The following is a 13,295-nucleotide window of genomic DNA, read 5'->3' on the forward strand; positions in this document are numbered from 1 at the left end:
TTTTGGCTCAGTTGTGACATAATTAGGGTGATTTACTTAATTAATCTTTCTTCAACTGATCTGCTCCATCATAATATGAGGAAATTCATTTAAATCTTTCTGGTTATAGGGAGGAAGGTTGGGGAAGTGGTCAAAATAGGTAAAAGGGAACTAAGAGAAAAAAATTTGCAGCTGTAAAATAGATAAGTCATGGGGTTGTAATGTAAGCAGAGGAAATATGGTCAATAATATTGTAATAACTTTATATGGTGACAGATGGTAACCAGCTTTTTTTTTTTTTAAAGATTTAATTTATTTATTCATGAGAGACAGAGAGAGAAAGAGGCAGAGACACAGGCAGAGGGAAAAGCAGGCTCTCTGCAGGGAGCCTGATGTGGGACTCAATCCCTCAATCCCGGGGAAGGGGATCACGCCCTAAACCAAAGGCAGATCACGCCCTAAGCCAAAGGCAGACGCTCAACCGCTTGAGCCACCAGGTGTCCTAGATGGTAACTAGCCTTATCATGGGGATCGTTTTGTAATATATAAAAACAACAAATTACTGTGATGCACATCTGAAAGGAAATTGTATGTCAATTATACTTCAATTAAAAAAAAAAAACCCTCAAAAAAAAAAAAACCCCTCCAGGTTATGACTCTCCTTAGAGAGATGCAGGAATTTAGTTTCTCTTTTTATTCCTCTCATGACTGGAGACAATTAAGTGAGACCAGGGTAGGCTCAGCTTCTGGGAGAAGCCAGTGTTTTGGTGCCTTGTCTAAAGAGGAGGCTTTAGGATCCTAAATATAAAGATTTGGGTAGCCTTTTCCAAATCTAAATTCATTAAAACTAAATTTAAATGGCATTTTGAGAATTATAATTTGTATCACATACGTTCATAAAAGGCTTTCAGAGTCTCTGAAAAAAGGAGCTGCATGACTGTGAGGGACAGAAGTGTTCCTGGCGGGTTACTAAGGTATAGAAGCCTGAGGCCCAGGCTCTCCCTCACACAGATTTCATTTCTATGAATTCTTTCCAAATGGAGTCTCTGAAGAACTATCTAGAGTACAAACATGGGCCTACAAGGCAGGCAGGCTCAAGGGTAAATAATCCAGGTTGTCTCTAACAAATGGATAAAATTTCCTGCTTTATTTCCATTTCATATTGCCTCACATCAAAACTTTATAGAGTACATGACCAGAAATCAGTAGGCTTTATACACCTGATTGGCAACCAGGTTTACTCAGCCACCAACCCATAGAATTCTTTTTCCCCTAAGTCACAGAATTCTTATAGATGGGCTTCTCTGTTTTGATTTAATAAATTCAGTTAGACACTTCCCTTCTATATAAAACCCAGATTAAATTTATAAGCACTTTATAAGGTTACGAACCTGAATGTGGTTAGATTTAAAAAGCAGAGTCTCGTAGTCAGAGTGTAGCTCCAAAAAAAAAAAGAGTGGACCTATCAAGAAGATTGCCCGTGTATGCCCCATCCTCTGTAGCACATGCAAATCCAGCCACTGCATGCAATACCAGACTTGGGTATAAAAACAATGACATATTTCAGTCAACACTCACCCTCTAGATTCTCCAGAAAGGAGCTGGACATGAGAGCTCACTGTGGTTAGGCCATTTCTCTGCTGAACCTGATGGCTGGTGTTCCAAGTCAGACATAAACTGGTCTGTGTCAAAGAAGACAACATCACTACTGAATGGAACAAACCAGAGAGTAACTTAATCTACTACATGCCCAGCCTGTTTTTTCTATTATCAAGAGGAATTTAATCATCCTTCATCTGTCAATCACTACATAAAATGGCTCCCCACATTTTATTAAATAATACAAATACTGGAGTCCAGAGTTTATTTATTTCCAAAAATTAAAAGGACAATAATTTTAAAGTCACAATGATGGTTTCAGCAATTTTATTTTTATTTACATTTTTAAATAAAGTAAACTCTACCCCTAATGTGGGGCTGGAACTCATGACTCCAAGATCAAGAGTCATGTGCTCTACCGACTATGCCAGCCAAGTGCCCTGATTTCAGCAATTTATATGACAGATTTAGTTTTAAACAAAATAGTTTCTATTAGATTGGATCTATTAGTCGTTCCCAAATACTTGTCTATGGCTACCTTAGAATTATCTGGATACTTAATAAAAACAGAACTCCTGGGTTCTACTTCAGACCAAGGAATCAAAATGTCTAAAGGGTAGGAGCCAAAAAAAAAAAAAAAACTATATGCAGAGGTAAATTTGAGGGTCATTGGAGGAATACTTTTTAAACTAAAGCCCACATTTATTAGCAGGTCATGAAATCAATTAGGAACTTGGGAACAGCATCTTTTTAAAAAGAAATAGAACAAAATACAAGATAGCAGGCTGCATTTTCTTTAATAAAGGTTAAGAATTGGCCTCTGAGACCTTCATGTTAGATGCATATATATTTTCATTTGTTATATACTAAGTTATGCTATAAAACTTGCTTATTGTAGGGAGCTATCAAAAATGTTTGAAAGTTGCTGTATTCAAGAGTTATCATTGGTCAGTTTTGTGATAACGGCTAACACATTCAGATGCCTAATTAGAGAGCCCAAACACAATGATGCAAAGCCTCCTCCTTTAGCCTAAAAGGAATTATTTTTGGCCTGTGCTTGTTCAACCTCAAACAAAAGGACTTAACCTTTTAGATTCTAGAAGAATGCTTATTTTATCTTAGCACAGAAGAATCTGTATATAGTCTCTGTGAACAATAATTAATACCCTTGTCTTAGGCTGATAAAGGAGGTAAAACAAAGGAGGAGCCAATCTGTGCAAAATGCAACCTCCATTAAGGGATCAAAACAAACAAAACAAAACACAAAAGCCAGAAATCCTTTGTGCTTACAGAAAAAAATTTTCTGCCCTAAGCTTTTTTATAACTAATTTGAGATCACCAAGTTTTCAAAGAGGATTTGACTACAGTATATATGAAGTGTTTTAAAGACTATATATATAGTCAAAAGTCTCCTTTCTGAGGATGCCCAATCTCCATAACAGAATCCTCCAAAACAGACACGTAAGTATAGATCATGTGATTCATAAGTAAAAAGAAAGAAGTCCAGGAACAAAGCTAAGAGGCCAGCAGAACCTAGTGACTTTTACAAGTAGATTTATGCAATGGTAATTTCATATTATGCTATGGAAATGTGCAGTCCCCAAGACATCTTTCTAGTTCCTTGAAACATTGTTGACAGCCTCAAAAAATACCTGATTCATTTCTTTCTGTCACAAAAACTTTGACAAAACACCTGAAGAATTAACACCAATTCTTTCTTTAAGATTTATTTATTTGAGAGAGAGAGAGAGAGAGAGAGAGAGAGAATATGCAGGGAAGGGAAGAGGGAGAGAATCCCAAGCTGACTCCTCTCAGAGCCCCAGTGTGGTACATATCACAACCCTGTAATTAAGACCTGAGCTGAGATAAAGAGTTAGAAGCTTAACCAAATGAGCCACCCAGGAGCCCCAATATCAATCTTTTCTTAAAGTCATCCAAAAGACTAGAGAGGAGGGAATATTTCTTAACCCATCCTAGGGCCAGCATTACTGATACCAAAGCCAAAGACATTACAAGAAAACTACACAATATTCCCTGTAAAGACAGATGCAAAAATCTTCAAAAAATACTAGAAAACTAAATTCTGCAGTACACTAAAAGTATTATATATCATGGCCAAGTGACATTTATTCCCAGAATGCCAAGATGGTTCAGCATATGAAAAGCAACGAATGTAATTGAAATGATTAGAATGAAAGATTAAAATACTACATGATCAATGATGCAGAAGCAGCATATGACAAAATTCAATTCACTTTCATAAACACCTAATAAACTAGGAATAGAAGGGAATTTCCTTAACATGATAAAGGCCATATATGAAAAACCCACATTACACTCAATGGTGAAAGACTGAAAGCTTTCCTACTAAGATCAAGAACATGATAAGGATGTCCATTCTTGCCACTTCAATTCAATTTCTAGCCAGAGCAATTAGGCTAAAGAAATAAAAGGCAGGGGATCCCTGGGTGGCTCAGTGGTTTGGTGCCTGCCTTTGGTCCAGGGCATGATCCTGGAGTCCCGGGATCGAGTCCTGCGTCGGGCTCCCGGCATGGAGCCTGCTTCTCCCTCTGCCCGTGTCTTTGCCTCTCTCTCTCTGTATCTATCATGAATAAATAAATCTTAAAAAAAAAAAAAAAAGAAATAAAAGGCATCCAAATTGTAAAGGTAGAGGTAAAATTTTCTCTGTTCAAAAATCATCTCTTTTCTGTTTGTTTTTTGTTTTGTTTTGTTTTTTACAGAAAGCTTGAAAGAACTGACATACAGGGATGCCTGGGTGGCGTCCTGGTTGAGCATCTGCCTTTGGTTCAGGGCCTGATCCTGGGATCCGGAATTGAGTCCCACATTGGGCTCCTTGTGTGGGGAGTCTGCTTCTCCCTCTGCCTATGTCTCTGCCTCTCTCTCTCTCTCTCTCTGTCTCTCATGAATAAATAAAACCTTAAAAAAAAAAGAACTGACATAACAAAAAATGTTAGCAGTAATAAATTAAGTCAGCAGTTATAAAATATCAACACAGGGGCACCTTGGTGGCTGGGTGGGTTAAGCATCTGACTCTTTGTGCTCAGGTTTTGATCTTGGGGTTGTGGTATCAAACTCTGTGCTCAGTGTGGAGTCTGTCCCTCTCTCCTCCTCTCCCCACTTGTGCTCTTCCTCAAATAAATAAATAATTTTTAAAAATAAACACACAATATTCAGTTGTATTCCTTTATTTTTTAAATTTTTATATTATTATTATTTCTTAATTTTACTCATTTATTCATGAAAGACACACACACAGAGAGAGGCAGACACACAGGCAGAAGGAGAAGCAGGCTCCATGCAGGGAACCCGACGTGGGACCCGATCCCGGGTCTCCAGGATCACGCCCTGGGCTGAAGGTGGCGCTAAACCACTGAGCCACTCGGGCTGCCCCTGTATTCTTTTTTTAAAAAAGCATTTATTTATTTATTTGAGAGAGAAAGAGAGAATGGTGGGGAGGGGTAGGAGAGGGAGAGTCCCAAGCAGACTATGTGCTAAGCACAGAGCCTGAATCAGAGATCGATCCCACAACCCTGAGATCAGAACATTAGCTGAAACCAAGAGTCTGATGTCCAAGTGATTGTGCCACCCAGGTGCCCCCAGTTGTATTCTACATACTTTCAATCAACAACCCAAGAAGGAAATTTTTTTAAAAAGATTTTATTTATTTATGAGAGAGAGAGAGAGAGAGAGGAGATGCAGGCAGAGGGAGAAGCAGGCTCCATGCAGGGAGCCCAACGCAGGACTCCATCCCGGGACTCCAGGGTCACGCCCTGGGCTGAAGGCGGCGCTAAACCGCTGAGCCACCTAGGGATCCCCTAGAAGGAAATTTTTTAAAAAAATATTTTATTTATTTACTCATGAGAGACACAGAAAGAGGCAGAGACACAGGCAGAGGGAGAAGCAGGCTCCATGCAGGGAGCCTGATGTGGGACTCAATCCCACGACTCTAGGATCACGCCCTCTGCTGAAGGCAGATGCTAAACCGCTGAGCCACCCAGGGATCCCCCCAAGAAGGAAATTTAAAAATCAATACCATTTACAATAGCATCAAAAAGAATAAAAATATTTAGGAATTACCAAGGAAGCTTAAGATTTATATGCTGAAAACTAAACGTTGTTGAAAGAAAATTAAGATTTCTAAATAAATGGAAAACATCCCCTGTTCATGGACTGGGAGACTTATTATTTTTTTAAAGATTTTATTTATTTTGAATAGAGAGAGAAAGCATGCAAACATGCGTGCACACAAGCAGGAGGAAGAGGCTCCATACTGAACAGGGAGCCCAACGTGGGGCTTGATCCCAGGACCCTGGGATCATGACCTGAGCCACCCAGGTGCCCAGGAGACTTAATATTGTTAAGATGACAATACTATCCAAAGTAATGTACAGATTCAATGTAATTCCTAGCAAAATCCCAACTGGATTTTTACTGATACATTAAAACCAATTCTGAAACTCATATGGAATCTCATGTGTTAAACGAGATTTCCCCCACTTTTCAAATCCCTTGTTTGTGCGGGTCTGGGGGGGGAGTCCCCCTGGCAGCCAGCACCCTGGTGAGGACAACTGACAGTAGAAGAGGAAGGGGGTTCTAGACTAGTCCTGTGGGAAGAACCACATGGCACGATGTCTGCCTTACTCACTGGCTTTCTGGGAGGTACTCCTTCCACCTTTCTAAGTGTTCACGTTTAGTTTCAGTTTTGGAAAAATGTTAAGCATTTATTTTGAGGTAAAAATAAAAACTAATTTCATACTAAAAAAAAAAACAGTTTTGAAAACAAGAACAAAGATAGAAGAGTCACACTTCCTGATTTCAAAACTCACTACACAAAGCTACAGTGTGAACAGGTATAAAGACACACACAAACCAAAGGAACAGAACAAAGAGCCCAGAAACAAACCCTCAAAATATATGGCCAATTCACTTTCAAACAAGGGTTCTAAGACCATTAAATGGGGAAAGGCAGTCTTAAACAACAATACAGGGAAAACTGAATATCTACATGCAATAGAATGGAAGCTGGACTCCTACTGCACACCATATAGAAAGTTAACTCAAAATGGATCAGAGACTTAAACAGAAGAGCTAAAATTACAAAACTCTTAGAAGAAAACATAGGGCAAATCTTCATGACCTTGGATTAGGCGATGATTTAAATATAACACTAAGGGATGACTGGGTCGCTCACTGGTTCAGCGTCTCCCTTTAGCTCAGGGTGTGATCTCAGGATCCGCGATCGAGCCCCCCTTTGGGCTCTCTGTGAGGAGCCTGCTTCTCCCTCTGCCTGTATCTCTGCCTCTCTCTGTGTCTCTCATAAATAAATAAATCTTTTTTTTTAAAATTTTTTTTTAAATTTTTTTTAAAATTTTTATTTATTTATGATAGTCACAGAGAGATAGAGAGAGGCAGAGACACAGGCAGAGGGAGAAGCAGGCTCCATGCACCGGGAGCCCGATGTGGGATTCAATCCTGGATCTCCAGGATCGCGCCCTGGGCCAAAGGCAGGCGCCAAACCGCTGCGCCACCTAGGGATCCCTAAATAAATCTTTAAAAAACAAACAAACAAACAAATAGCAATAAAAGAAAACAGATTAACAGGGTCTCATCAAAATTTAAAACATTATAGGACACTATCAAGACAGTGAAACGAGAATGTAGAGAATTGGAAAAAATATTTATAAATAATACGTCTGATAAAAGATTAATACTCAAAATATATAAAGAACTCCTACAACTCAACAACAAAAATAATGAAAAAATGGCTAAAGATCTAACTAGACTTTTTCAAGAGAAGAAATAGAAATGACCAATAACCTCATGAAAAGGTGCCCAACATCGTTAGTTCTCAGGGAAATGCAAATTAGCATCACAATGAGATACTACTTCATATCCATTCAGGATGGCTATTATTAATAACAAGTGTTGGCAAAGAAGCAGAGAAATTAGAACCCTCATGCATTGTAAATGTAAAATGGTGCAGCCACTATGAGAAAAATACCAATCTGGCAGTCTCTCAAAAAGTTGAACAAGGAATTTCCATATAACCCAACAATTCTACTCCTAGGATACCTAACAGAAATGAAAACAGATTCTGATACCTGCACACCAACGTCATTGCAGCATTATTCACAAGTCAAAAGGCAGAAACAAATAAGTGTTTTTCACCAGATGAATGGGTAAACAAAATGTGATTATATACATAATGTAGTATTATTCATCCATAAAAAGGAAATAAATTCTGATACATGCTTGCAACATGGCTGAACCCTGGATAAAACATTATGTTAAGTGAGATAAAGCCAGACAAAAAAGGACAAAAGTTGTATCATTCCATTTATATGAGATATCTTGAGTAGGGAAAGTCATAGATACATAAAGTAGAATAGAGATTACTACTGGCTGGAGGGAGAGAGAATGGGGAATTACTGCTTAATGGATACAAAATTATTTGGGTTGAGGAAAAAGTTCTCAAAATAGTGGGGACAGTTACATAATGTGAATGTGCTTAATGCCACTGACCTATACACTTAAAATGGTTAAAATGCTATATTTTATGTATGTATATTTTACCACATTAAACAAATTCCAAAAACAAACTTTGGGTTTTCTCATACCTGTATGAAATGACTGAATTAGGTTTTTACAGCTAACCATTAAAGCAAGACATGACAGATCCTTGTAAATCCATCTTAAAATTTAAAAAATCTGTAATAGGGGATCCCTGGGTGGTTCAGCGGTTTAGCGCCTGCCTTTGGCCAAGGGCGCGATCCTGGAATCCCGGGATTGAGTCCCATGTCGGGCTCCCGGCATGGAGCCTACTTCTCCCTCTGCCTGTGTCTCTCCCTCTCTCTCTCTCTTTCTATCATGAATAAATAAATAAATCTTAAAAAAAAATAAAAATAAATAAAAAATCTGTAATACAAAATCTGTTCCTTTTATCTTAAAGTTTTAACAAATTAAATATTTATAGATCCTGAAATATGTTTGTGGAAAGGAAAGCAAAATTTCCCCACTTGACCAAGCTGCTTTCTTTAGCCACCTAATCAATATATATAGACATTTCTGGTTTATACAAACAAGGCAATGACCTGGTGGGTAGATGAAAATAAAGGCTTTGAATCCCCAGTTTCATCACTTACAGTACTGGTGACCCAAGGGAAGTCACTTAATCTGTGTGAATCTGTTTACTTACTTACTCAAAGAAGGTAGAGTCTCTCCTGAAATGTATGTGCAGGCACTCTGCAACATTTTATAGACATGCAATTATTATTATTTAAGTTGATAAAAGCAGGACATGAATTGATCACTTAGTGCCCTCATCTAGTCTCATGACTAAATAGCATATGCAAGCCAACAACTCTCAAATTTGTATCTTCAGTCTATAACTCACTTCCAAACTCTAGACTCATTCATTCAAATGACTACTTGATATCTCTACTTCAGTGTTCAACAAATATCTTAAATGCAACACATCCAAAACTGAACACCTGATCTTTCTCCAAAACCTACTCTATACACAGCCTTCCCCATCTTAGCTGATGGCAATTTCATCTTTCTAGTTTCTCAGGAAAGAAACAAAAAAAAACCTTAGTGCCAATTTTAAATTCTTTCTCTCACACCTTATATGAAATCTGCCGGGAAATGCTATTGGCTCAACCTCTAAAATACATCCAAAATCAGACCATTTCAAAGCTCCTATACACTACTACCTCGTCTAAATCATTTCTGGCCTGGATTACTACAATTGCATCTTACCTGGTCTCCTTGTTTCTCCCCTTACTTCCCTACAGTCTTTTTTCTAATAACCAGGAGCCAGAGCAGCCCAGCTAAAACTTAAATCAGATCATGACTCATCTGTTCAAACCTTACAGTGGCTACACAACTCTACATAGCAGTTCTTAAAGTATGATCAGGGACACGAGGTTTTGTCCAGAGAACCTTTAAGAGTGCCTACGACTGTCAAAAGAATAATCCTAAAATGCCTTTTTTTTTTTTTTTTGCTTTTGTCACTATCATTCTCTCATTAATCTATAGTGGAATTTTTTTTTTAAGATTTTATTTATTTATACATGAGAGAGAGAGAGAGAGAGAGAAGCAGAAACACAGGCAGACGGAGAAGCAGGCTCCATGCAGGGAGCCTGACAGGGATGTGATACCTGGTCTCTAGGATCACGCCTTGGACTGAAGGGGGTGCTAAATCGCTGAGCCACCTGGGCTGCCCTATGGTGGAGTTTTCTAGTGGAGCTACATGATGCTGACTTCAGTGCTATAATGGAATGTGTGCCTGTGTCTTGTTTTTAAAAAATAGATATGTGCCACATAAATATAAGTTCTTGGTGATCTTCAATTAACTCAAGATTATAAAGGAGTCTTGGAACCAAAAAATTTGAGAACTGTTGCCCTAAGTGTTACGGTTCCCTGTTATTTCCTTGACCTCATCTCCTACTACTTTCCCCCTAGATCCCTTTTGTTCCAGGCACATTAGCCTCACTGCTGGTTCCGCTTAAATAAAACCAGGCATGCTTCCACCTTAGGGTCTTTCCTCTGGTTGTCACTTTTGCCTGCAATACTCTTCCCACAGGTATTCACGCTGGTAGTTTCCTCATCTTCAAGATGTTTTTTGTTTTTCAAGATTAATTTATTTATTTTGGAGAGAGAGCACCTAGAGGGCAGAGGGAGAGGGAGAGAGTGAAGCACAATCAGACTCCCTGTGGAGTGTGGAGCCTGACATGTGGCTTGATCTCACCACCCCTAAGATCATGACTTGAGCTGAAATCAAGAGTCAGACGCTCAACTGACTAAGCCACCCAGGTGCCCTTCATCCTCAAGTTTTTGATCAAACGTTACCTCATCAACAAGACTTAGATTGCTCTACCCAAAACTGCAATTTGCTCCCCACTTTACCCTTCACAACACTTCAAATATTTTCTACCTTGCTTGCTCTTTTTCTGTTTCAAAGCACTTCCAACATTTTATAATTTACTTACTTATTGTATTTATTGTTTACTGTCTGTCTCTTCTTTTTTTCCCAAAGATTTTATTTATTCATGAGAGAGAGGCAGAGACAGAGGCAGAGGGAGAAGCAGGTTCCATGCAGTGAGCTGATGTGGGACACAATCCCTGGACCAAGGGATCACGCCCTGAGCTGAAGGCAGATGCTCAACCGCTGAGCCACCCAACTAGAATGTAAGCTCTGTGATGGTAAGAATCTGTATAATCCACTGAGGGCCTACAATAATGGTACTTAGCATATAACAGGCATTTGATAAATGCTGTTTGAATAAACCAATGAGTACAGCTGGGTTAAAGATTTAAAATTAAAAATTTCCTCTTGTGAGAAGTCCAAAGAGAGAGATCCAAATATACAGGGAAGTTAAGTATAAGATAAAGCTGGCATTTTACATCAAGTAGAAAAATGATTTCCTAATAAATAATGTTTGGACAACTGGGTAGGCATCTGAAAAAAGTAAAATTGGATCAATTCTTCATACATTCCACCAAAGTACATTCCTGATCAAATAAAGACCTAAAAAATCATAGAAGTTCTCTATTGGAGACAAAACAAATGTTTCAGAAGTTATAAATGTAGGGGCCACCTGGGTGGCTCAGTTGGTTAGGTGTCCAATTCTGTTTCAGCTCAGGTCATGATCTTGGGGTTTTGAGATGGAGCCCTTTGTCAAGCTCTGTGCTCAGTAGAGAGTCTGCTTGGGATTCTCTCCCTCTTCCTCTGCCCCTCCTCCCTGCTATATTCACGCACATGCTCTCTGTAATAAATTAATAAATCTTTTTAAAAAAGTTATATAAAAGTAAAAAAATTCTTCATGGAATGAATTTATGTTAGATTGGTGAAAATTTTTAACTCATTGCTCAATGAGTTGAGGAACTTAACACATATTCTATATGTGTTAGGCTTCTATATTCTATAAATCGGTAAGAAAAGGATCAATAATCTAATAGAAAAATAAGTAAATACCAACAGAGATGACAGATGTGACAAAGATTTTCTTAAGCAGTTTTATAAAAAGGTACACAACCCTACTCCTTGGTGAAATGTCAACTAAACTTATAGTGAGAAGCTGTTTTCCACTTGTTCCCCTGGCAAATAAGATGTTTGATAGTAGAATGTACTGGTGAAGGTAGGAGAGAAATAGATATTCTCTTACAATGCCAGTGGCAATATAAATTGGTACTTTTATGAAACATATCTGGTAATCTTAAAACACTAGTCTAGCAACCTCACTTCTAAGAATTTATCATATATACGCACATACATGGGTGTCTATAAAAAGAATGGAAATAGGCCAGTCGCTGCTAGCACACACTGCTCGGTCCCGAGTGGTTCGGGGCGAGACTCCCAGCACCGTAAACAGAGTCCAAGTGGGCGGGGAACCTCCCCACGCCGCCGGCGCCTGTCCCTGCGGAGCCAAGTGTCCGGCCGCCTGGCACAGCTGTGCACGGAGGAGCAGGTGCTCCGCGTCCTGCGCCCCTGGCCCGGCCCCTCGGCGGGTGCCACGCGGACCCACAGCAGCGCGTGCGGTTCCTCCCCACGACCCTGGGTGCGTACGGCCCCGGAGGTGGGGCGGAGAGGAGAGCTGGGGCGTGAACCTGGACCCCCTGGCCATGGCGGCGAAGGTGGACCTGAGCACCTCCACCAACTGGAAGGAGGCAAAACGGCCCCGCCGTTGTCAGCCCTGGCCACGTGGCCTTCTCCAGAAGAGGAGCCTCCCTCCGTGCCAGCCTGTCCTCACCTTTCTGAACACCGTCTAGCCAAGTACCATAAAGACACTTCTTAAAATACATCATTGAATTCCCATTCACCCACTGCACTTTATGGCTCTGGTGCAGCCGGCTTCCTCCAGCTCAGCTTTCATGCCGGGAGCCACTGAGAGCTTCCTCCAGGGTCAGACCTCCCCACCAAAATTCACTGCAAACATCTTTTTACAACACCTGTCTCACTGAGCTGTGAAATACTCTTGCTTCTCCAAAAAAGAAAGAAAATTAAAACGTATATTATACATCTTTTATAGAAAAATAAAACTCACTTGTGCTTAAAAAAAAGAATGGAAATAACATTTGTAAAAAGTTATTTATTGTATTTATTAAGAAACACCTTCCAATTAAGTTATGTTACGGTACTGAAAAACTTCTAAGATTCAATATATGGGAAAAGCAAAAATGCATAACAGTACATATACTATGCTAGTAAAAACAAGGAAATAATGTACACAATTGCTTATAAATACATAAAATACCCTTGAGGCGATAGCCAAGAACCTGGTAACTCCGTAGGAGAGAGAATTTTCACTACATACTGTGTGGTACCTTTAATAGTTTTAAAATATGAATGTATGGCTTTTCCAAAAACCAATTTTTACCTTTAGAAACACAAATATAATCGAATTTTAAAACTCCCATTCTAGGGCAGCCCTGGTGGCGCAGCGGTTTAGCGCCACCTGCAGCCCGGGGTGTGATCCTGGAGACCTGGGATCGAGTCCCACATCGGGCTCCCTGCATGGAGCCTGCTGCTCCCTCTGCCTGTGTCTCTGCCTCTCTCTCGCTCTCTCTGAATGAATAAATAACTAAATCTTTAAAAAAAAACAAAAAAACTCCCATTCTATATAAAACCATTTACAGATGCTTTTAAATACACAATATGTTTATAAGGGACTTAATTTGCTCCAATTCTTTTATTT

At 39.4% G+C, this 13,295-nt stretch overlaps 1 protein-coding gene across 2 annotated transcripts in view; it reads right to left on the minus strand.

The window, feature by feature from the left end:
• Positions 1 to 13,295, minus strand: part of NFATC3 (nuclear factor of activated T cells 3) — a 138,987-nt gene that overhangs the window by 9,880 nt on the left and 115,812 nt on the right. The window contains exon 10 of one of the 2 annotated variants that reach the window (XM_041770054.1): positions 1,558 to 1,661. The exons of the other annotated variant lie outside the window; for it this stretch is intronic. Within the exon in view, the coding sequence (XP_041625988.1) occupies positions 1,561 to 1,661 (101 nt within the window). The 3' untranslated portion in view covers positions 1,558 to 1,560. The remainder of the gene's footprint in view (positions 1 to 1,557; positions 1,662 to 13,295) is intronic. 2 annotated transcript variants of the gene reach the window in all.

This window comes from Vulpes lagopus, chromosome 10, assembly GCF_018345385.1.
Source record: "Vulpes lagopus strain Blue_001 chromosome 10, ASM1834538v1, whole genome shotgun sequence".
Lineage (NCBI taxonomy): Eukaryota > Metazoa > Chordata > Mammalia > Carnivora > Canidae > Vulpes > Vulpes lagopus.